Source organism: Bacillus rossius, chromosome 11 (genome assembly GCF_032445375.1).
Source record: "Bacillus rossius redtenbacheri isolate Brsri chromosome 11, Brsri_v3, whole genome shotgun sequence".
NCBI classification, from domain to species: domain Eukaryota; kingdom Metazoa; phylum Arthropoda; class Insecta; order Phasmatodea; family Bacillidae; genus Bacillus; species Bacillus rossius.
In genome coordinates, this window is record NC_086338.1 from 33,598,651 (window position 1) to 33,624,910 (window position 26,260).

The following is a 26,260-nucleotide window of genomic DNA, read 5'->3' on the forward strand; positions in this document are numbered from 1 at the left end:
GGCAGGGTAGAAAGGTAGAAACACCCCATGCCTGCTCTGCTGCAATTGTTTTACATATTCGCTTCACACTGTTTATTAAAATATTTTTTTGCAGATCCTATTTTGATTGCTGTTAAAAAATAAATGTTTGTCTTTTCCTTTCAAAATTTAAATATTTCAACAAAATTTTATCTATTAGTAATTGTAGCTAACTTAACCTAACCAACCTAGAAGCCACTATACTACACATTTACTTTTTCTTTCAATATGTATTTGTTATTATATTTAAAAAAAAAATTTGAGGGGTTCTAATTCATACTATTCAAATTCGATATTCATATTCGAGAATAATTTGATATTCGTATTCAATTCAAACTTAAAAAAAAACTGATATTCGCGCAGGCATAGCGATGCAACCTGCAGGGTGGCTACAGTGGTGGACAATAGTGAGACTGGGGGCAATACCAGCAAATTGTCAGAGTGACAAGAGAGTAATATGAAGAGGGTGAGTGACCCCTTGACGAGTGACAGGGGAGACAAGCGACCGGGTTCGTGTGAGAGGATCGGACCATCAGGGATGACGTCACGGTGTGGCAGATGAGTTAGTAGTGTGAGGCAGTTTGTTGGAACGGAAGTGAGTGGTAAGAAATGAACAGTAGAGAGAACCACCTTCGAGATGAGCTCCAGTGGGGAGAGTGAATCATGGACTTAATGAAAGTGGGCTTAATTTGTGGACAGTCATTGAGATTTTTGCAGGGAAAAGTTTACATAACATGTAATAAATAAACTCTAATTTCCGCACCTGTTTTCCCACACTCATAACAGTATATTGGGAGTGAATGGCAACTTATTTTATGGTCTTTAATCACTTATTTAGTGAATAAGTAATTTATAATATGTTGAAAAGCATTCTATTAATTTCTGTTTGCTCTTGAGGTTCCTCATGAAAGGCAGAGTGGAGGGGAGCGACTTCCTGGAAGCCAACGGGACGTACAACTTCAGCGCTGATGCGAAGCTGCTGCTGGGAGCCGTGGCTCACTTCAACGGCCGCATGGGGATTACCACGCCGATCATGTTCCTGCGAGGCTCCAAGAACAAGAAGATAAGAGAAGAGGAGTACTCGCACCAGCTTTACGGCAAGGGGAAAGACAAGCCGGAAGCCTGGTGGAAGGGGATTGGTTAGTAATGCATCTACTATAACAATTTGTGGGTCGCAGTGGTTAAGTGGTCAGATCGCTTGCCTCCAGCCGAGGTGATCCGAGTTCAATTCTTGGCAAAATCAAGTGAAGATTTTCCGCAAGGCAAATGTTGCTGTGAGTCGGTACAGTTTCTCGTTCTACTCCTGTGTCTTCCACCCATTCAATCTGTCAGTGCTTCATTCGCATGTCATCACTCTTCAAGTCAACAAGACTTTTAGCCCTTATTCGTTTATTCATTTATTAGTGCGGTAAAAGCAACACCTCATGTCAAACTGAATTTAATGCAGTGTCCGTACAAGCAGACCGCTATAAGTCAATGTGCATAAACAGCAGATGATGCCAACTGATTTCAATTTTTGTGTGAAAAAGAATACTGAAAACTTTTCTCCTTCAGGAATTTTTTTTTCTGATATGAATAGCACGAAATGTATTTTTAACACGAAAGTTAAAATGAAGACTAATATGAAGTTGAGTTTCAACTGCATTTACCATGTGCAATTAGTGTGGTGTGTTGAGATTTGTTGGCGTGAGCATCTCAAGGTTAACAGTATTTAATTTGGATTGTATTCATACACATTGAAAGAATTTAGGGTTGTTATGAGGATTGTGACATTTTTCTTTTGGCATGATTACAGGCAGATTGCTGCTGCGAAATGGCTACCTTCAGGAGGCATCAGCCAGTTTCTACAGTGGCAGAGGTTTTAAATCATTTCCCTTAGTCACCATCGGTATATCCCAGGAAGGCAAAGATCTGCTAAGCAAGTGAGTGTTTCTTGTACTTCAGGTTATCTGCATGTGTGTCAGCAGTGATGCAGAACGTTAATATTTTAATGCCAGTGGTGTGAACTTCTGCATCTGTTACTATGTATTTCGCTTGACTTAATATTAGTTATAGAATGTTGAAACCCTGTGGGATTACATGTGAAGACCCATTCTTTACTATGAGTGTACAGTTAGTGTCAAATGAATTGTGTAATTTTTAAAAAAATTTTATCTGGGCCAAACCAACCCAGGCGTAAATACTTTATTCTGAGTTCAGTTCAAACTGGTAATTTCCATGATAGTTTGGTACAAGTTTGTTAAAATGTTTTACAGGATTCACATAGTCATGAGGGGTGATGAATTCTGAAAGTGGTCCATTCCCTACCAACCGGCCCATACCCCACTAAGTGGTCCATTCCCCGCTAACCGGCCCGTACCCCACTAACCGGCCCGTACCCCACTAACCGGTCCATACCCCACTAACCAGCCCATACCCCACTAACCAGCCCGTACCCCACTAAGTGGTCCATTCCCTGCTAACCAACCCATACCCCACTAACCGGCTCGTAACCCACTAACCGGCCCGTACCCCACTAACTGGCCCGTACCCCACTAACCGGCCCATACCCCACTAACCGGCCCATACCCCACTAAGTGGTCCATTCCCCGCTAACCGACCCATACCCCACTAACCAGCCCATACCCCACTAACCGGCCCTTACCCCACTAACCGGCCCATACTCCACCAATGGGTCCATACTTCACCAACGGGTCCATACTTCACCAACGGGTCCATACTCCACCAATGGGTCCATACTCCACCAATGGGTCCATACTTCACCAATGGGTCCATACTCCACCAATAGGTCCATACTCCACCAATGGGTCCATACTCCACCAATGGGTCCATACCCAACTTGGCTGATACCGTACTTATTGGCCCATGGCCTTCATAATGGTTGATACCCCACTAACCAGCCCATCCTCAGCTAACCGGCCGATATCCCGCTATTCAGTCAATACCCCGCTAATCGACCAGTACCCACTAATCTGGGGATATTGACGCACGTCCTCCCTCTCCAGTGCACACAAAAGGAGGGGGGTTTCTCGCGGTAAGGGGGAGGGGAGGAACTGTCAGAGTTTCGCCCTCAGAGGCAGGGGAAGGTGGCCTCCTTAGGAGGGTAACAGGCTCCCACTTGGCGACTCGGAGGTTGCCGCGAGCGGGGGGGGATTTCGATGATCTGGCGGTGGGCCCGTGGGGGTGCAGGCCGCAGCTGTGGTCGGGTCGGCTGGCGCTGGGCCGCCTGCGGGGTCACCCCTCGGGGGTCGCTCGGGGGTCGCTGGTTGATGGCCCGGGCTGCGACATGGGCGGCTGTTGGTGGTGCCCTCGTTGGTGAGGCTGGCAGTGGGGTGATCACTGCAGGTACTCGAAAGCACCCGGGGGAGTACCGCTCCTGCGTCGATGGGCCCCTATGCACTGCAAGAGGCGCGGGGACGCGACCCCCACGAGCGCGGGCGGCCTCGTCTCGTAGCACCGTATAGATATTTCTAGGGCCAGTCTCCTCCCGTAACTTGGCTGCTAGCACCTTCGCTGCTTTCTTTTGGCCGGCCCGGTGTCTCGGCATTTAAGGGGAGGCGGACAGGAAGGCTGGTCGCGGAGGCAGGGATGGTCTTCGGTTTTTACTCCCCCAGCTGGTGTCTGACACCTGAACAAGAAAAGGGGGGGGGGGGGATGGTGAGAGGGGCGATCCCTCTAAATGGCGGTGGGGTGGGGGGTCTTCCCTAGGTCCCTGAGCGCGAACACAGGGCTAGGGGAGAGGCTCTGGTTCGACCTCTGTCTTTCCTCGACTCGGGGAACTCGGACGGCGATTAAAACTGCCCTCCGACTTCTCCTGGCCGGGAGGCTAAAGCCAAGTGCGGGAGAAACACGGAGGCCCCCTGGCCTTCCCCAACACGCGGAGTTACCAGCGTAGTGTTAGGGGGACCGGAGTTGTCTCTCCTCGCCAGGCGAGGGAAATCGGTACGCGATGTAACCGCGTAGTCCCGACTCGCTCGCTCGGCGGTTCTGTTTCCCCCTCCGCCGGGGAAAGAGGTCTGATACGCGATGTAACCGCGTAGTACCAGCCCTCTCACTCAGCGAAGACACTCGGAGGCAGTCAGACTGACCGGCCCGGGACCCAAACTCCCTTTGGAACCAGGAATGGCGGAATTACCTGCCAAGGCCAGCTCCCGCGCAGTAGCGTGGAGAGTGAATCCGGGGACGGCTGTCGTCCGGAGATTTTCCCCCCCTTGGTTCGGACAGGAAGGCTGTGGAGGGGAGGCGGAACTGACGGGGTTTCGAGATCTTAACGCAGCATGTTCTGGTAAGCAGCTTTTTTATTCACGGGAACACAGCACGAACACGAGAGTTCCCAGCCTCGGGCGGCAGCGATAGACTTCGTTGTCGCTTGGTCGCGCACGCGAAGGGCGAGACTGCTCGTCAGGAGGCGAGCGCCCTACTACCCCCTGAGGGCTCTCCGCAGGGCCCTTTTATACCTGATAGCCGGATGAAAGAAGGAGAGGGGGGGGGGGGCGGAGGAAGCCTCCCTTGCGGGCAAGGGTGGAGCGTCCTGTGCTGCGGGTCGCCGAATTGCCCAGGGGTCGAGCGCCCACCCGGCGCTCGGCCCGGTAAACGGCCGCTCGGGGCGGTGGACAATCTCTCCGAAGCGGGGAGGGGGGGCGCATGGCGACGGCTCTCGTAGATAAGACCGCCGCCGGCGCGTCAATATGGGGTTTTTCATTATTGAAGCATTAATTTATTATAAGGGTCATCACATAATACCATAATTCTGTTGATGTTTAACCAGTAATTACCCTAATTTTCATTACATTATGCTCTCTCCTTGCGTACACTGGCCAACTGCGGTGATGCCTACCTGTTGTGGATTCTCCTCAGGTAGTGCTTGCTGGCTCTTGGTGCCGACGCGAGGGGAGTGTGTATGTACCTTCAAAGACCAATTTTCTTGTATGTATATGTCGTGCCCATCGCTAAAGCCTCAGCTGTTGTTGGGCGTGTGACAATCACAATACACCAATCCCTCACTTAGCACGACTAATTCGTTCCTAAAAATGTTCGTGTTAATCGAAATCGCGTATTCTGAAGCATTAGTCCCCATAAATATAAGGCTAAATTATTTAATGTGTTCCAAGATGTGTAGGGAAGTAATCTTTACATAATATAAATCCGTAGAATAATACTTGAAAATGCATATGTCATATCATTTATCTTTTTAAGCCTACCACCGAATACGTTAGATAAAGAAAACATGGCACAGTGTAACGGGAGATAAGTGGTAACATATTTACCGTCAGTCAGCAGGTTGGCTTGCCCGCCCAGGCGTGACCTTCAACACGCGCGTGCGTCTGTCTGCCTGCTGTTGCAAGCAGCTGGATCCTTTGTTATTACGTTTAAAACTTAACAAAATTAAAACACTTTTATGAAATTAAGAACCGGTTTTATATAACTTTAAAACACACAGCCATATGTAAACATTTAATTTGTTATGCACACCTCTTATAAAAGCGGCTATGTAAACAAATCAGTTAACAGATAAACAGATTTAGATTTTCCCTAGAGCACAAACATAACATTAAAATATGTACATTATTCCAACTGCAGCTGCGCAATTCATTACGGCCTGGTCTGCAGCTGGGCATCAACGGTACGGCCTGGTCTGCGGCCGGGCATCAACGGTACGGCCTGGTCTGCGGCCGGGCATCAACAGTACGGCCCGGTGTTTGTTTATCTGCGTGCGCATCTCTTTCCCCTCGCATTCCAAACCACTCTTCCCCCCTCGAATTCCATACCTGACGTCGCATCGTTTCCGAGATTTTTTTTAGCCTGTGGCGATTTCGTGCTAACTGAAATTTACAGACGTGCTATTCGAGACTAGGGCAGTAAAATTTACATCGTGCTAACTGAATTCGCATTAATTGAAGACGTGCTATGCGAGGGATTGGTGTAAAGTAAAAAAATAATAATACACAATTTTGTCACTGTATTAAGGTTCTTAAGTATGGGAGTCTATAGTGCCCTGTCTTTATCAATAGTACATTAATTGCAATAGTTGTAAGTAAACAGTACCTACATACTAAATAACTTAAGTTTTATTTTTGTATCCAAATTCTGAATAGTTTTAAAATCATCAAATCTTTATTGTAGACTGTGATACATTGGAATTAAAATCCAAGAGTCAAACCCTAATTATGAGAATTAAAGATGGAATTGAAACAGGCATATTTTTGGTATAGACACGATACTAGTATGGGGCAAAACTGTAATTTTAATTTTGGTATTTTAACAATTATTAAGTAAAGATAAAATTAGATAGAGTTATTTCTGAATTGGAAACAAATTCACTGGTTTAAAATTTGCCTGAGTGTCTTTACTCATGTATTAACTTGTGTGTGAAAGAATCTGATGTTAGGACCTTGGTATTGTATGAGTGGTGGTACCTACACAGCACAATTGGTTTGAAGGTTGCAGGTATCAGAGAAGGCGTCGCTGTACCTGACGCCTACCCCAGACCTTCTGGAAGTCCTGAAGCAAAAACGGAAACCCCAAGTCCCTGCACCATCTGCGTATGTAAAACTAATTAACAGTCTTACTTTGAAACCGCAAAATTAATTTTTTTGCCAAGTTGTCATAAATGTGTCAGTTAAATAATCTTATTATTAGTGCTTAAAGTTGATTCATATATTTGAAACCTTACTTCAAAAGTAAGTGGACAGCATTTTTATCTACAGTACCCAGTTTGTTGATGGCAGAAATTTCAATTTGCTACTTTGCCCGCCAGTGATTTTGTAGGGTAATAGGAAAAGTTGAAAGTGTGGTCCTGTGTCCTTTCGCATAAACAACGCAGACCCCAAAAACTATTCCACCAAGCAGGTATGCTTTTCCCAAAAGACACAAATTCAGCCAAAACACAAAAGACCTTAAAAAAGTAATTAATCCCTCCTAACAGTGTACCAAGATATAAATAAATAAATAAATAAATAAATAAAAAGGAAACTCAATAAGGTGGTTGGTTGAGTCACGAAAAACAATTATGGAAACCTAAAAACAGAGAATTTTCTCACAGTTACAAATTAGATTACCTTTGTACAAAAGATATACAATTGAAAAAAATATGCATAATGTTAACCAACTATACCTAACAGCCCAAGTTAAAAAAAAAAACACCTACTTTGTTTCATTATCATTCATACAACATAAAAAAATATTATACCTAATTGTTTTGCTCACTAGTGACCATAACAACAGAACCACTTTTATGTCAATAATCTATTAGTGTTGGCCAAGAAAAAAAAAATCATATATTTTTAATGTATAGTTTTTCAGGCGACGACTTTTCAAATGTTGTAAACAGGAAGTAATTGTAACCAAAATAATAAACTAACATTTTAAATCTAATGTCATAAACATCATACAAAAATATAGTAAAACAAACATATGTAAACATCCAATTTAGTGGCACTAGGTACCACAAAAGTTGAAAGGCACTTATAGTAATACCTTTGAATATATATACTGTATAGAAGTCGCGAGTGGATAGGATTCACTCTACGTCTTTCAGAAGCGTATGATGAGCAGCTTGGGAACTTCACCGCTGCAGTGCGCTGCCGTAACGCCCTGTATCGTCTTAGTTGTTATTTACACGTTAGAGCGCAGCGCTGTCACCTGCTGTCATTCCCCGCACCCCTCATCAATCATTCACTGCAGCTCGAGGACGTTCAACAGGAGGGGGAAGGGGTGTTTGAAGAGTTCGGCACTTGTCCGCTAGGGACCACCACAAGTCGATGCCCTAGAGATGGTGGCGATTGCGGCGGTGAATTAACCAACTACCTCAAAACCGTATTAGAAATTTTAACCTGGGCTGGCGACTTCTATACAGTATATATATTCAAAGATAATACTAAGAAATATGATGTCATAACAGGTTTCTGATTTCCATGTTAAGAATATGGGCAGATATTAATACATCCTATATCAAATTGTCATTATTGTTCTATAATTTGGATGGTTATAGTTAAAATATCATTGAAAATAATTATAGGTTTTGAGTGTTACTTGCTCTCAGTGTGGAAATGGATAGATTATTTGGAAACTCATAACCTTTCAAAGAGCTCCATGTTTGGACTTTTGATATTGAAGCAGCTATATTTTTGAATATTGATTTATGGACCTATTTTAATCAATTTCTTATATTAAACTTAAATTTTTTTTAGAGTCATTTTCTTCAGGGAAGCGAGGTTGTGAATTCAGCGCACAAGTGAAATTCATGACATGGTAATTGATTAAGGAATATATGCGAGTCAGTGCGCCAACTTGAACGTGAACTGGGACAGCTTTGTGAACAGCCAGAAATTATTTGTTTTCACATCAGGGTTGTACATGGGGGAGGGTAGACCTCAACAACAAAAGTAGAAAAGTTGTTTTATAACCACTCCTCTCACATAACCCTCCCCCCACCACCCACCACACCCCAAACAGTCACTTCCGCAAAATTAATTTCTGTGTGTGCTCCTGTTTCACATAGTCATTTTACTTTGACTTCAATTTGCTTGTTACCATGAATGTTGCTGCATGTTGCAGTGCTGTTCCAGCACACTTACCAAATACTTGGATTGGCCCTCACGAAGTAGTAAACAAAGTGGAAGATGGTTCAGGTGAGAACAAAGTGGAAGATGGTTCGGCTGAGAGTGAGGAGGCAAACGTAGAGGAAAAAACCCTCCAGGTTAGTTTTGTATATTAAAAATTAGTAAATGTTAGGTATTTATGACACTGGTGCTTTTTGCACATTTGTAGGTTCTCTTGGGTAGTAGCCAGAGTTACCACATTTGGGTGTTCACCTGTTTTTTTTTATTATTATTTAAAATATTCGTTTTAGTTTTTAAGGTTTTGAAAAATATGCCAAATTTGACTTGAACCTCGAACTTAATCTTCAGAAAGATATTATTTCGTATTTTTAACATTTTATGTTTCTGCATATTTGTTTTTGATGTACTATAATCAAATCCCTAATTTACAAGTCCCTGATTTAATGAGTGCATCTATTGTATAAATGCCTTCACAAACACTTTTTTGATAAACAACACAATATAGGTGTTGTATGACTGGTATGCTGCTCACAAACAGAGTGACAAAAATTACGTAGATGAGTGCAGCCAGAGTAGCTCAGAATGACTGTTTTAACACAACTAAATAGTTCAAGTTTATTTGTGAATGAAAATTGAGCTTATAAGATATAAAGAATTGTCCAGTACAGTGTTCTCAATTAGCAGCCCTATGTTTAAAATAAATATTCTTTGTGTTTTCTGTGCTTTACAAAAAGTGTAAGTGCTCTGCTGTGCAATGTTTCACAGAACGTGCTCTACAAAGAGTTGATCGCTCTGAGAAACGTCATAGCGAATGATAACTCTTGCATGCCGTACATGGTGGCAAGCAACAAAGCTCTGCTGGAGCTGTCGAAGATGAGACCATCGCGACGAGAATACCTCATGAAAGGTACAGGTCACACTTCAGGAAAAAAAAAATTTCACCTATTCTTAGCGCTGTCATTAAGTCGTTCATCACTTAAACGTAACAAATTTTGGAAGTTCTGAAAAGCAGGGGTGTACACAATATATAAGAAGGAATGTATATCCCCAGCAAAATTCTAAAACATCTTATTATTCCCATCAACAAAAGTAAAAAAAATTTGAAAGCAAACACTCGGCAAAGTGGTTTTATCTCCCTTTTTCCTTCCCCCGTTCCTCCTTTCCATCAAAATGAAATTCTGCATATGCTCCTGATAATAGAATTTGTATGTCAGAAAGAAAGTTACAGTAGAGTGCTCTTTAAACCAGCACGTTCTAAATCACATGGCTGTGCCGAATAAGTGATTTTGCAGAATTTTAAAAAAAAAATTGATATACGTGCATAGTTTAAATAGGAATACCAATGAAAAATTAATATACAGTACAGTATCCACAAATCCCAGACACCAGGTCGCCATGATGCCTAACTTTTTCTTGCTGGCAACTAGTTCTGCCAAAGATATCAAGAAATAACTGTTTTGAAAACATTGGCCAATTTTGTTGTACAGAAATGATTGGGTCCAAGAAAAGGGGACAGTATTTAAATTGCAAAACTGATTTTGTTCCGAGCTGATACACACACGCACACCCGCATGCCTGTACACCTGTATACGTGTGCGTGCACACACACACACACACACACACACACACACTTCTTAGTAAATTCAATATTTAAAGTAAATCTGAAAGAATTTATACATATTTCTGGCTCCTAGATTTTGTGCATGGTTTCTAAACTTCCAGAGATTTTGTAGAGCAAACGCCTGAATCTACCCACAAAAGTGGTGATCGCAAGCGTCTATGGATGCCGGATTTCAAGATGTGCCAAACCCAAGAATGCCGGGTTAAAGAGTGCAGGTTATGTTTAACGTAAAGCTTTTAGAAAATAGTTTTCAAAAGCTGTTAAGGTTCGTGCTTATATTCTTATTCTATGAATGTAATAGAAATCTGTATGTAAACACTATTCCAAGATGGGGAAGGGCTCCTTGACCATACATACTAATGCACCGTGCTTGACGTGGTGAGACTCGTGGGTTCATCCCGACTCTTGGCGTGACCCCGCTTCGCGACCTCAGTCAGTGGCGGGCCTGGCTCTGAGTTTAGGGGAGGGCGGGTGGTTCAGTTGGGAGTCCAAAATTTGGAAAAGTTATATCCTGTTAAAATACTGTTTGGAAGTCATCAAAATTATAATTTTATATTAATTTTAATTGTATGGACAAATTAAAAAAAAAAACACATAGTTCATTAGCATTAAAATTGTAAAATACTAAAATTAAAAAAATTTTTTTTAACCATATTCATAGGTCAGGTGTAGACTGCAGGGATTTTTTTTTTTAATTTCCCTTTTTTTTAAAGTCTAGTATAGAGGGGTTATTTAGGGTGGAGGGGAGCAGTTTGATTCCCTCTTTTTTCCCTGTAGGACCACCACTGTTGAAAATTGGTATCCAAACTGTTTCTGAGCCCATCTAAAATTTTGGCATTATTGTCACCTTAGCGTATGTGGCATGGGACTACCTTTAGCTCGTGTGTTTATGTACCGCCGTGCTTCCTGTGCGGCAGTGGACGGCTTCATGCAGGCCAAGATCAACAAGTTCGGAGCGGCTCTGATCGCGAAGATACGGGAGTTCTGTCAGGCGCATGGCTTGCCTCTGGACATGACGAGTGACGAGGCTGCGGACGAGAAGGTGGACCGCAGCTTGGACGGCAAGCTGGCCGAGCTGTCGGACACCGTCAGGAACTCCTACCTGTTGGTGCAGCAGAAGAAGAAAGACGTGGCTACCGTCGCACGGGAGAGGTGAGGTGTTGTGCGTGGCTTTGTAATCAAGTAATATAACTATCGAATCATTCCACTCTTTTTATGAAAATAAAGAAGTTTGAACTGAATCTACAAGTGTGTATGTAAATGAGAGTGGATGTGTTTTGGTGTGTGTGTTTAAAATAGTGGTAGTAGTGTATGCAAGAGTGATTGTATGTGATTGTGTGAGTTGTAGATAAGTGAGCGTGTGGTAGTGTGAGTGAAAGTGTGGTAGTGTGTGCATACATAGGTATACTTCTGTAAATGTCCATAAGTGAAGTCATTGATTCATACTCAGGGTTAAAACAAATTAAATTTAAAAAACTGATAAATAAAATGTGTTTAGTTCATGTTTATCAATTGATATGGTGCTAGTTACAGTGTATTATAATTATGTAAATTCTTGTGTGACTAATTCTAAATCCTTTATCTGTTAACTCAATAACCTGATTTATCATACATGGTTTAGTCAGTGAAATGAGGTTATTTCTTTCTTTCTTTTCTTTCTTCGATCTAGGTAATTTTATTCACCATGAAAATGGATCCCTAATCATAAGGCATGGCCTATGCCCAATTCCATCTCCTATATCCTTGTTTTTTGCTTGATGACCTCACTGATTGCAAGATGTTAGCCTCTGTATTAAAGAGAGATTTGATTGATTAAATCAGGCGTCTTGGATAGGATAAAAGTCTGCATGTCTTTAATGCGACGCAAATGTTTTCTTCTGGTTGTCTATTCAGACTTTAGTCACATTCAACTCTTGGAAAGTACTTACAAAGTCACTAGTTACATGTTTCGCAGCTCCGACACACAACTCAACCACTCTGGTCGATCATCGGACACCATCTCCTCTAGCTTGTGCGGGTGAAATGTGCCAGTTAGTCACTGGGTCCAACACCAGGGTGCACGCATGCTTGGACAAAAGGCTACTAATGCACTGACCTGGCCTTAAATCTTTGGCACACCGATCCACATACAGCACGCACCACAACTGTGTGCTAGTGCCAGACATTTACGCTTTACATGTTTGCTGTCAAAATTTAACGCATGTTTATATTTTGTGACACGTCACAATTGTGCCCAGCTAAGACAACGATTGTTCCTTGCACATATAGAAAACAGTTGAAAAATATTTTGTCGGATGTTGCAAGTTGTTCGGTGTAAAGTTCTGTCCATAACTGTTGATTTACTTGAAAAGTTGAAACTATTAATGGTTCTTTTAAAATAAAAGAGTTTGAAATTATTTTTTGTAATTTATTCTCCAGTTGAATTTACATGCTAGTTCCATTATTACCTGATGTTATCAACTAATAAACACCTTATTTTCGCTGCACGCTCCTTACTGTCCTGTGCCTGAATGAAATAGTAATATCCCTAGTGACCCCTGTAAGTACGTATGGATACAGTGTAAGTGCGTATCTTTCCTTTTACCTGTGGTATTTGGTGGTAATACCTCTTTTAAGTGTTTCAGACTTTGTCTGAATTCTGTCGTCTAATTCTGCCATCTTCTAAGTTGTTGTTTGGTCATAATTCATAGTGTTTCTTTGTAGTTTGACATAAATGAATCTAAGTGGTCCAGTGGTAGTACACTGGATTCACATTCTAAAAAGACGCGGGTCTGGTCATTCTAGGTCCATTCATGATTATTTCCCCAAAATCACGCTAAGCAAAAGGTAGGCTGTTGTTGATTCCTGTTCCAATATAGGGACAAGATTATAAGGTGAATTACAATAAAACCAAAATAATACAAAGCATGTTAATACAAAACATAACATTGAAATGCAAGTTAATTTACCATTTAACACCTAAGTGTAACAAAAACATGAAATCAATCAGCAATATGACAAAACTTAACTAAATTTACAAAAAATTTAATCTTTTATCATGGTAAATTCATTGACTTTACTAAGCATGATCTTTTGTACCGAAATGTATGAACTAAGTGTATTGAAAAAAAGTTAATATTTCATTATTTGATCTTGGATCTCTTATTAGCAACTAATTTTTAGGTTTTTACATTAATAACTTTAGCACAATTTTCAAACACACAAATTTTTAAATTTATTTTTGAATAGTTCTGTTCTAGACATTCTTATTACTGATGATTTTATTGTGTTAGTGCATCATGTGCCAGTAAAAACTGTTCTAGACATTCATATTGTGTAAGTGCATCATGTGTCAGTAAAAAAAAATTTATGAAATAAGTGTTAAGAAATATTTTAGTTTCATATTTGTTGAATAATACACCATTTTAATGAATAAATACAATGTATAAAAATGAAAACACCGCCACCATTTTCACCTGTTTTCAAAATGGAATTGACTTTTAAAAATTAAACCTTATTATATCTTGTTCCTACTGTTTGTAGAGTTGTGCATCATGATCTCTGTTAACGTGGTTGTGAATGAAACGCTGAGCCTCGGTGGGATGCATGTAGCAACACGTGTGACTCCTCCACTGAGTGCGTGGGACGTGTGCTCGGCAGGGGCCTGGCGACCGGCACGGTGGCCGGCCACTTGTGCTCGGCCTTGAAGGCCGGCCTGCCGCTCGACCTCCAGCTCTGCGGCGTCACCGGGGACGTCCAGGAGACGATCTTCGCCGCCATACGGGCGCCGCCGGTCAACTCGGGTGAGCCCGCAATGGAGCCTGCCTGCATTGCCATAGCAGTTTCGTTTTATCATCATGTCCCCGTATTCGCCCTCGGAAGGGTCGCACCCAGGTCTGCCGTTTTTACGGATTTTATCCGTTTTCACGGATATTTGAAGCTTAAAACGGACTAACGGATAAACTGCGACATTCACGGATATTTACGACGCTTCGCCGATATTTTCATTTTTGAATTTCATTCGTGTAAATATTTACATTCATCTACCTATTTGAAGTTGTCAAACCATACAAGCATCCAACAGTAAAGCAAACACAGACATTATGTGTAGCGCCATGGAACTTCCAATCGTTTAACCACAAACCAAAAACATTTACTCCCAAATAGCGTTTCATGAAGTACAATGTCTATGGTTTCGGGGGAAATGTTTTTTGTTTGTCGAGTTAAATGTTAAGAAGTGTCATGGCGTCAGTATCGTTTTTTTTTTTTTGCCGTTACAATGTTTTAGGTGCGGCATTTGTTTACAAACTTTTTACGTGATTTAAGTAGTAGCAAATATTGTAATAGGATAATATGGGAAACAGACAAAAGAAATGCGAGACATGTTTTTCAGCGAACCTGGCGGCGTGGACTGAACCTACGCTTTGGAAACGGCGGTAAAAGGCATTGAAGTGTGTTTGGTGTGATAAGATTATGGTTCTATTTGCAAATAAATGAACTCATTATTATGTGAACAGTAATTCAGAATGGCCGGAAATATTTGTGCGGTGTTTGGCTGCAAAAATTACAACGTTACTAACTGCTCAAAGTCATTTTTCAGATTTCCAGCAGACCCAACATGACATACATATTTATATACTAGACAAAGTCTAGTATTTACATGTCCACCAAGAATTTATTTCCTGTATATCAACTTTACTATATTATGTAGTGTGTCTAAATAGAAATACTTCCAACGGAGATGCACTGGTTGAGTGATAACACTCGCTTCCCAAGGTGACTGGGAATTGATTCCCAGCACAGATATTTAACTAATTGGAAACATGGTGGACGTTTGCATTGCCTGGGGGTTTTATCGGTACACTCCCATTTTATTCACCATTCTTCAGGCTGGTGGGAACAACAGGTCTATCATTTGGGTACTTACACCTTGTCTCTTGCATGGAAACTAATATCGATTTACATTTTCATTTCCTAACATGAAAAGTACTGCCGTCAAATTAATATATGCTTATAATTAGGAATAAAATTTTGTAATTATTGTAAAGTGAGCCATTTCCCTTGTATACTGGCAAGCTATGCAGAGATCACCTTCAGATTAACTGAACTCAACCTAACCTAACAATATTAAAAACAGCATTTCCAGAATCACACTGCTTTGATGGAGAATAAAACTTATCCGCTACAGCATCCATAGTGAACAAAAATGTGGCATGCCTTAGACTACTCTGGAATTTATAAGGTTCTTGCTAATATACTACTGGTAGTAATTTATCTATTGCTAGACCATTTTTTTAATGTTAATAATAACAATGTGTTAACACTTGCAACTAGGTTTTGTCATAATTACACATATCCTATACCTTAAGTCTGTTTTGTTAAATAGGGTGTCAACAGTTTTTGCTAATGACTATTGATGCTCAAAAGTCACTTCATATTTAACTATACAATTACATATGTATACAAAACTATAATAGTTATCAAAACTAATATTCTTTATTAATGTCTAGATCTTTCTTAAACAAACATGCAATGCTACACTTATAACCCCAGCCCAAAAAACATAACCTAACTCGGTGGTGACAACATAAGAACTTTTAATGATTTTGGTTTCTATGCACTTCTATAGCCTCCCGCTGTCTCCTTCTAATAATTCTCCCAATTTCAATATCACACTATCATCAAGTCTTCTAAACCTAATAAATAAATATATATATATATGTATGTATGTGTGTTTAATTAAGGATTTTTATTTAAAATGCAGTCACATTTTCAGGTGAGAAGTTAATTTCATACATACAATTTACTTCCGTTACTAAAACTAGTTGTTCTTGTTTCCTTAAAACTAAAACAGCTGGAAAACCAATTAGATACTACCTACTACTTGTTCAGTTATTTTGATAGATTATATTTTGCACATAATTACATATATATCTTTGACACATACCTTTAAATAAAGCCTGAGAACAGTTCTGTATGAATAATAGCCTTTAAATTTGTTTGAATTTCTAGTTTTGGTAAAAACAGCACTTAATTGTGTAAACATGTTGCCTTTAATATGCACGTAAAATTGAATTACGCGGGGCTTTCTTCAGTCCACGCCGCTAGAATGCGCTGCAGTCTGGTGTCTCGCACTTCGCCAATGCTAATTGGCCTGAGTTTCCCATATTATCCTATTACAATATTTGGTAGTACAGTCAAACCTCTCTGAAACGACCCCTCACGGTTCCCAGGAATAGGGTCTTAATAGAGGGGGGGTCGTAATAGATGTTTTCCGAAATTTTCACGCTACTCGCTAAGAAACCAGCCGTACAATGGCAGGATGCTGTCACTCACAATGCTAGACGGCTTTGCTTTAAACCCACTTCAACCTTCATGACAAGTCCGTCGCCCTACAGGCCACCTCTAAAGAAAATATGTCAAAAGACAGTTTATTTTTACTAATTAGTTTACATGTATGTTTTATGCTTGCCGTAGTTAAATCCACTAGAACCCTGAATTTAACGAAGCAGTGATTTTACGAATACATTCTCGGGAACCGTCAAAAAAACTGACATTTTGACCAAAATGTGAAAATCAGAGAAAAAAAATTAAATCAAAACAAAATGAAAAATTATTAAAATCTGTTAATTTTAACGCACAGCGTATTTTTGTGTCGGCTTGAATAACAAAAAAATAATGGTACATTTCCTTTAAAAATATGGCAGCGGTAGGTTCTGCAACGCGAGTGGGCGCACACGAAGCTCGCCCGGCTGGCTGGCGGCAGCGGCTTCATGACGCATAAGCTCACCCCTCCCTCCCCTCTCGTTTACATTCTTCAAGGCTAGCTCATCCCTCCCAGACACACAAACCATCTAGTGTCCTCCCTTATAACACCCCAACTTCGCTCCCCTTTGAAAAACCTTCAGTGAGAAAATGCTCTTTTCACCCTCTCTTCTCCCGTAAAATTGGGCTATTATGAATGGGGTACTAAAGCGGTGAGGGAGGGGTAAGATCGTTGTAAATATTTTCGGACCCCTCCCTCCCCAACCAAACACGCCCAAAAAAAAGTATGTCAAAATATGTCACTTTTCACACCAAGTTCGAGTTCAGTCATCTCTGGCAAGGAATTTACAAGCTTTCAAACATAAATATAAATGTATTTTAATAGCAAGGGTCCTATGGAAAGGAATATACCGAATAAAATCAAGCTGCTGTCACCAAACAAAGCATAAAACGGCCCAATGCGTGGTCGCTTCGTTATTGCTCGCGCGAGAGGTGAGACGTGGAATGTTAGAAGAAAGATAAATGCGGGGGAGACAGACGGCAGCCAGTGTGTTTCCTGCGTGGGGAATAAGTGGCGTAGCCTTTTTTTTATGCTGAGTGAAGCGACCTTTTTCTGTCAACCCACGGGAAAAGATAATTGCTTGAGCTGTCAACATAAACTTCGCTGCGGCAGTTGAAACAAGTCGAGGCGGGCGTGCATCGCTGTGTATATCTACTCGAAAAACATAACATCTCAATTCATAACAAGATTCCTTATAACCTACACGTATTGCCGGATGTTTTCAGCCTGATCATGCAAGTTCTTTAGCCACGTTTTGAATGAAAACAACTGGCCGGCCAGTGTTGTGCCCTGTTTTGCGGACACATAAAGAAAGCTTTTATCAATTTGCTGACAGTTTTAATACATTTTTACTCTCCTCGTTAAAATGAAGCAGATAACGTGATTGTTAACAAGTTCAAGCAGCATCCGAGATCAGCCGCAGCGCACGGTACGGGTAGAGGGTGAGCAAGGGCGAGCGAGCGGCCGACTACATGTTCACACGCTGCGGCCGGAGGGTTTTTCCTGCATTTAAGGGACGTGGAATGGGGGTTGTTAAGCGCTGACAGCGGTCGACAGGAAGTGGTATCTATTTTTAGATATGCGCTGCCTATGTCAGTACAGTACTCGGCAAGAGAAACGCAGTAACACGCTACTCGCCACAAGAAACTTATTTTCTGTCCGATTTTCTTCCGATTTTCGGCCATTTTTTCACGGTTCCTCGAAATCGGGTTGTAATAGAGAGGTGGTCGCAATAAATGGGGTCGCAACAAAAAGGTTTTACTGTAGTTTTGGTCTTAACTAATTGTGATGGAGAAAAAACGTAAGGCTTCGCCGGTCAGGTCACTTTATAAACAGCGTTATCGTAAAGAATGGGAGCAAGAATTGAAATGGTTGAAGCATGGCAAAACGGAATTTTCCGCCCTTTGTTCGACTTGCAACTCGGAACTGAACGTGACAAAGGGCGGCTTGAAGACGCGAGTTCATGCGAAAAACCAACGAGCTGCTGATCAGAGTTGTTCTTTGACGAGTTTTGTAACCAAACCAAATAAAATAATTGATGCGGAACTGTTATGGGCGAACTTCGTTTGTGAAAACAATTTATCTGTGAAACTCAGTGATAATTTCACGAAACTTGTCCCTCAAATGTTTCCAGATAGTGAAATTGCAAGAAACTTTCCTTGTTCTCGCACTAAAACTAGCCAGATAATTATTCAACTTTTGGGTACATCAGCTGCAGATTATGTTACCTATGCAATGAAAACACAATTTTTCACACTGATGATTGATGAATCAACTGATGTTACAGTCACTAGGCAGGTTGTAGTGTTGGCAAGGTTATTTCCATCTGAGATTGTTGAAACTCATCTGTACAAAGTAATGGCTTTGAGTGGTGCTGCAACTGGAGAAAATCTGCTGTGGTAAGGGTTTTTTCAGCAATCTCAAGATGGTTAAAACGGTTCACAGATTGTCAATGGAATCACCAATGTTAAATGTGCTGTTGCATTGCAGAATGAGAACTTCAAGCCCACTGACGAGATGCAGAAAAGAGCACAGAACATGAAAAGTAGCTATTTAATGATGTGAAATACATTTGTTTTTTTTTAACTTATAAATAACTTCAATTGTATGGATGTATTTATAGTTTGTAAATAAGAAAAGCACCAAAGCCTATACTGAAGAGAAATTTTTAAATTTCTTTTCATTTTATTGTGATACCAACTATTAGTTTTTTTAGAGATGGACGAGTTGAGGTTTTTTGGCTTCGAGTCGAGTCAAGCCGAGTTTAGCAATTCATATTTCGAGTCGAGTCGAGTTCGAGTCACAAAATTTTTGAAGAGGTCGAGTCAGTTCGTGTTTCATAATTTTATAATTTTTTGCATCGAATATGATAAATAAAATATTACTACACCCATTGATATAAAAATTGTGTATCCAAGATGCATCTGCATTATTTAAATATTTTAAATGATTAATTAGCAAATCATTATGTTATTTAAATATTTTAAATGATTAATTCAAATCATTATGTTATTTAAATATAAAAAACTAAGCTTTATTTCAACATTATTTCACAGTATCTTTAATGTAGCTATCCTAACCAAATCAACCGTCCACAATGTTTTAAAGTATTTATAATGTAGCTAACCTAACCTAATTGACCATAGTTATCATGAGTTGTCCAAAATAAACATTCACGGACACACTGCAAACGAAAAATATGGCGGCGTACAAATAAATACTGTTGCCTTGTTTATAGTATTTCCTTTTATCAACACCGCCATATTTATTTACAATGAACAAAAAAAAACGAAGATGTACGATCGGGAGTTTGGCTCTTTCGTCTGTGAAAAAAAGGCTTCCCGAGTTACATAACTTTTTTTTTTTCCGATCCACCGGCAGATCCCCACATGAACAAACAGCTCAAGGGATATAGGCCTTGTCACATTGTCACATTCTCAATGTAAATACACTTTCCGCGGCAAGATTAGTCGCCCGGAACTTGTTACAACTACAAGAATATGAATATGTTTTTAAATAAATATTTCATGCATTTGATTTGGCGATCAGTAACTGATTGCCAAATAAAATGCATGAGCGTTGTTATTATATTTTATTCAAACAAAAAGAAAGTAATTTTATCCTAAACGTTATTGACACGCAGCGCTGCGTAGCGGATCACAGCTAAATTTAGTTCTAAAATGCAAGGCTGGTTGGCCTAACACGCAGCCATTTTCACGCATCACGGCTTGGTGTTATTTACTAAATATTACAATATAATTATTTTATGTTTTTATGTTTAGGTTACGGAAATCTCTTGTTTATACGAGTTATTATAAACGGGGCACGATAAACGAGATGATTATTAATATATGTGCGTTTTGCAACAAATTTTTCTTCAGTGAAAATCCATTGACGTATTTTGTAAACAAATGCGGTACCGTGTTTGAAGTAAGCACAGGATGAAAAACAAAATGAAAACAGTGCACGCTGTTTTCCAAGTATTTTTTTTATATAAAATGGTCATGTGACATAATTTTGTCCTATAAACTGTCGCCACTATCGACAAAATCACGTTACAACGTCACGTTCATAAATGAAGGTAGGCCTAGGTTTGGTTGCACTTGTACCTATTATAGCGCCGTAGCATGGTAGCGGGCAAGGTTAGGTTTGCACGGGATTTGTTTTGTTTAAAGGTCATTATCATTTCTTGCTGTATTAATGATTTGGCGAAAACGTTAAGACAACCTATAATAAAGTGCTATAATGTCACGATGCTGGTACTTAACTCGTGACTCGGTTTTCGAGTCGAGTCAATCTGACCCAACTCGGCTCGGCTCGACTCGATAAACCAAGACTCGACCCATCTCTAAGTTTTTTTAATGTAAGTGGCAAATCTTATCTTTTTTTTACATTCATTTGATTTTTTTTTTTAAATTATGTTTTGGAATGTAATGTATATTTAAAATTACCTCGAAAAATAAATTATGTCAATTACGGCTATAAATTTTACAGGATTTTTAAATGCTGTAATGAGGATTTAGGAACCCAATTTGGTGGCAGGCCTGGCATAAAGTGTCACAGTATGAAATTAATGGGAAAACATGTTTTCCACTGCTTTGTAAACTTGCAAAGGCAATGCTTATTCTTCCACACAGCAATGCAGGGGTGGAAAGGATATTTAGTAAGCTCAACCTTATCAAGACAGCACACAGGTCATGTCTTGAATCGCCAATGCTAAATGCTTTGTTGCATATCTCTTCTAGGAAGAATATGGCAGAATTCCAGCCAACAGTAGAAATGAGGAATAGGGCAAAACGTCTGAAAAAGTGATATTTAAATACTGCCATTGGTGAAGTGTAGGTTATGTGTGTGTGTGGTAAATACTTGTATGAAGTGTTAAAAATTGAATTGTTTTGATTGAAGTAAAGTTACGTACATTATGATCAAGTAATTTTCATAAAAATTGCATATTTTTTTTGTATTTTTTAACGTACAGGATTTTACAGGATATTTTAAATTCAAAACAAGGATATTACAGGATATTTTACATTTCAATCAAGGATATTGTTTTCAAAGTGGTGGCAGCCCTGGTCGCACCTTTAAGTTTGGGCCAAAAAAAATCTTAACTTTTTCACTATGAGGTTTACACCCTCGAATATGGATCGCACAATACATGTCTCCAGTAGAATACAAGTGAAGTAGGTATTTATGGCCCGTGTCTCAGTATAGTGCCGTGTAAGAAACACGACACTGATGTTAACACTCGGTTCTTCGTCTTGATAGCCCTTCCTTTTTCTCTCTCTCTCTCTCCCACCCACCCTCCCTCCCTCCCCCCCTCCCCCCTCCCCCCACCACCGCCCTCCTACACACACACAATCTAAAACAAAAACAAAGGAAAAGGACATTAACAATGATGATAGAGAGAGAGATGGAGAACCATATACACTGCTGCATGGCAACACGCACTCACTCACATGTGCACACCCCCTCCCCTCCTCACTCTCTGACTGGTTTATTTTTAGATTTCCCCCTGTTCTCAGATGCCAGCGTCGCGGGGCAGATGTTTACGTCACTTAGCTGATGGGTTGGTAGCCGCCCAACAGGCGGCAGACTCAGTGTAGTGGCTCAGTTCATGATGCTTTACACGCACTGCCAAGTTTTTTTTAATTAAACAATTTATACTTACCCATAACATATTCATTTAAAACCAACACAGGCTAGTTATTTAAGCACATAGTCAACCACAACAGTTTATGTATTTACCCAAAAATGAAATAAAACTTGCGTATTGATTGCAGTACATGTTATTATACAAAAATTTGGCATAAAATGTGCAACCCATACTTGAATAAATACAGTAACTTGTTTACTGATCGCAAAAATAAGATAGTATTAAAAACGAGTTGTGTCGTAATTTTTTTAAATTAAGTACTTATAAATAGTTAATGCATGTATATCTTTAATGGGATTCAAAACTCTTAACGTATGCAATACTACGCAGGAATATCTTTTGCTAAGATCAAGATTCTATGGCCAATTGCAACAAAACTTCAATATCATTAAAAAGTGTCTGTAAATATATTAAATCCTTGATTATTGGACAGGTTACCTGGCCGAAAATTGCCCCTTATGCAAAAGTCTGTTAATTAAATCACATATACCCATACGGAACAAAGTTATTGTCCCGGGTTATGTTTCTAGTTGCTTGTCCTTCTGCTTGTATTATATTTGACTATCATTGAAATCCATGATTTTGTGTTCTTATGGAATTCCTCTCTCCTGCCATGATCTTCAACAGTCCTGACTTAAAAGGTCTACTGATGACATCTTCAAATAATTGTTTAAAAACTATGTACAACACAATAACGCAACACAAGCATTTTCCAACTTTCAGTTTCTTGTGTTTTCGCTTTCCATATTAAAAGTGTAGTTTTCTGAAAAATTTTAGAAGACGCAGAGGTTTTATACATAAAATAATATAATGTTTTAATTATATACATGACTTTTTACTTGTTACAAACTTTTGCTCAGTGAATGGAATAACATTTTTAAATCAAACTGTTTGTATGTTTTCATGAACATAAATTTAAAAAAATATTCCCAGGGAAAAAACTAGATTTCCATTGTTTTACAATTTCAAGTTGTTGGGTTGGTAACATCTTGTGACTTGTGTGCTTTATAAATGACCATGATTTTCTTGCATTGGTTGGAAGTTGTGTTGCGATGTTGCATCCCTTGCATAGTTTATAAACCTGGCTTTATTGCAAAGCGAGTTGTGTATACATTGTGAGCTTACTGGCCGGAATATATGGCAATTGTGACAAAATCACAGATTTTATTTGAATCTATTTTACATCCAAATTATCGACAGTTCTTACAACCTAACCAGTCAAAATATAATACAATGCCCTTACGTACATGTAACCATTGTAATTTTTCTGAAAATAAATGTACTAAATAAGTGGAAAATATTCTGTGAATTTTTTATTCGAAGTTCTGGAGTATATTTCAGTATTGCATGACAGTCAGATGTTGGTAATGCTTATGGTCTTTACCACACTGGTAACATAAATGAGTGTTGAGTTTTTCTCGGGTCTACCTTGTTCAAACTGCAAATAGGACTGTCTTGTTTCAGATGTGTCCACACTGACGAAAATCAAAGAAAACTGTCCCGAACATATAACTTGGGATCAAGTGAGGATTGCCGCTACCATCTTTGCCAACCCTACAGCGAAGAATTACGTGCCTCCCCTGAAGTCCTGTGCTCCCGCAGAACTAGAGGTGATCTCCAGTGAAAAGAAACTCCAGGACAACTTGATCGAACCTGTTGCTTCGCCAGGTGATGGTAGTGTCATGTCAAAGCCTGATGTGTCAGTAGACAGCGGGGTAGCTTGCAAAACTTCATCGTTCATCAAAACAAAAAAAAATCTGCAGGCATTTTCTTTTTCCACCAAGCACGATTTAGATAGTAGTAGTAGTGAACTGAAAGTAGAGTTTGATCAGTCCCGTGAACATTTTCTGTACGAGTGTGACGTTTCATCTGCAACTCCTCCATCTGTCACAGATGTGCACAAATGTTTAGGAACAGGGAGTAAACTTGAGGAAAGTGAAGAAGTCAATGCACATTCTCAGCAGACTCCCGAAGAACATGGTGATGTTAAAGATCGGTTGCTGCCATCTACATCTGGACGTGCAAACTCTCAAAGGAGAGAAGAATCACAGCCATCATCTTCCGAAAGTGCGAACTCTCGAACTGCAACATTGGTTAGTGGGGGTTTCTCTTCAAACTTTGCAAGTAAGCGAAAACTTCCTGATTGGCTGGGCTCCAAAACTATTGACTCAAACTACATGAAGCGAAAGATGAAAAACAACTCCTTGTTCAAACTGTAAGCATAAGTTTTCTCAGGGTTTTGAGAAATATATAATAAAAAAAACATACTTGGAAGTAATGTCATTACTGTAACAAAGGTACAAATGTGTAATGAATGTATCATTCAGACCATATTGCAGTTAATTTAATGAAATGTTTGTTTTTTCCTGTTGTTGAAAGTAGCTGATATTGGCAGTTATTTGTACATTAATTTTTAAAACAAAACTTTAAAAAAAAAAAGGTAGCTGTGATGAAATGCTTAAACAGAGTAGATGTGGTTCATTCCTACATAATTTTCTTACATAGTTAAATCTGTTAAGGACCTGATAGTTTCTGTTGATGTACACTTACACTTGTGTATTTTTGAAATATAAAGTTTTTTGTAAGATAAAAAGTTCTCAGTGTTTTAATGTTTGTACTACTCTATACTATATGTAGTTTTTTAGTGTATTTGTAACTTTAAGCTGCCACCAGGAGTGCCCCAGTTGATTACTGTAGTAGGTAGTTCACTACCATGGAGGTTTGGTGTTCTTTACCTTGGAGTGATCTTTGCAATTAAAGTATACAATGAAAAATGCAAACACTAATTTTTTTACACTACCGAGGCTCCTGAGTTGGTCATGATATGTCACTACTGTTCCCTTCTTTCTTTTCTCAAAATGATGTCACTACAGAAGTGTCCCGAAAACTCTGCACTCAATGACCCCGCAGTCCGGCCACACACTGGAAGGGCAGAAAGAACCCTGCGTGTAGATCCGTTCAAGGGCTCGCATTCCTTCGTATCACGCAACACCCCCACTCCTCCACCACGTGTCTGGCGCCGGCGCATGCTCAGCCGTTCAGTCTAACTGCAGCCTTTGCCAGGGTCAGTCGATTTATTAACAGCGTTGCATAACTCGATGTGAGTGACTGTGCGTACTGTGTTGTTCAGAGCTGTTTCACAGTTTGTGGGTGTGATGGCATCTGTTAAAGGAAACAAGTGAACTTGTATATGGAACAAAAGTTGCGGGCATTAAATAGACTGGATAAGGGAGAAAGTTGCTAAGGACCTGGGAGTCAGCAAAAGTACAATTGGAGACTGGAAGAAGAAGCGGATGGAAATTGAGTTGTAGTGTGTTAACTGTTAAGAGAATGTGTACACAAACATTGAAAGAAAGGAAAAGTATGAAAGAAAGTGACTTTAATGAGGTAAAAGAAGCACTTTACATTCGGTTTTGCCAAACAAGAGAGAAGGGCACGCAAATTAGTGGGCCAATCTTGCAAGAGAAGGCCTTGAAATTTTATCAAGAATTTAAAAAATGCAACAATCCTAAATTTTTTGCTGGAAGAAACGCCATGGAGTCTGGGAGCTTAGTATTTGTGGGGAAAAACTATCTGGGGACACGGAGGGTATGTCTCAGTTTAAGGAAAATTTTCAGAAGTTTATCGAAGTTGAAGGTTTAACTGGAGAACAATTGTACAATTGTGATGAAACAGGGTTAAGTTATAAACTGTTACCAGCGAAAAGTCTTGCTTTCAAGGAAGAGCAGTCAGCCCCAGGTTTTAAAATGAGCAATGAGAGAGTAACAATCCTAGCATGCAGTAATGCAACAGGTGAGCACAAATTAAAACTTGGTCTTATAGGAAAATCAAAGAAACCACTTGCGTTTAAGCACATTGAAATGGATAAACTTCCAGTTTGGTACCGGAACCAGTCACATTCCTGGATGAGCTGTGAAATTTTCAAAGAATGGTTCCATGAAATATTTGTTCCATAAGTTCAGCAGTTCTTAAAATTTAAAAACCTGCCAAGGAAGGCTATTCTGATTTTGGACAACGCATCTTCACACCCAGACATTGAAAAGTTAAAAAATGGGGAGACATGAGACATGTTTTTACCACCTATCGTCACAGTGTATTGCCAG

The 26,260-nt window shown here is 39.8% G+C and overlaps 1 protein-coding gene across 1 annotated transcript in view; it reads left to right on the forward strand.

The window, feature by feature from the left end:
• The window catches only part of LOC134536797 (bifunctional 3'-5' exonuclease/ATP-dependent helicase WRN-like), a 40,281-nt gene extending 15,531 nt beyond the window's left edge, over positions 1-24,750 (forward strand). The window contains exons 10-17 of the mRNA XM_063376727.1: positions 916-1,157; positions 1,814-1,940; positions 6,459-6,560; positions 8,575-8,716; positions 9,345-9,486; positions 11,118-11,352; positions 13,840-13,982; positions 23,622-24,750. Coding sequence (XP_063232797.1) covers positions 916-1,157; positions 1,814-1,940; positions 6,459-6,560; positions 8,575-8,716; positions 9,345-9,486; positions 11,118-11,352; positions 13,840-13,982; positions 23,622-24,376 — 1,888 coding nt within the window. The 3' untranslated portion in view covers positions 24,377-24,750. The remainder of the gene's footprint in view (positions 1-915; positions 1,158-1,813; positions 1,941-6,458; positions 6,561-8,574; positions 8,717-9,344; positions 9,487-11,117; positions 11,353-13,839; positions 13,983-23,621) is intronic.
• The last annotated feature ends 1,510 nt before the right edge of the window (positions 24,751-26,260 follow it).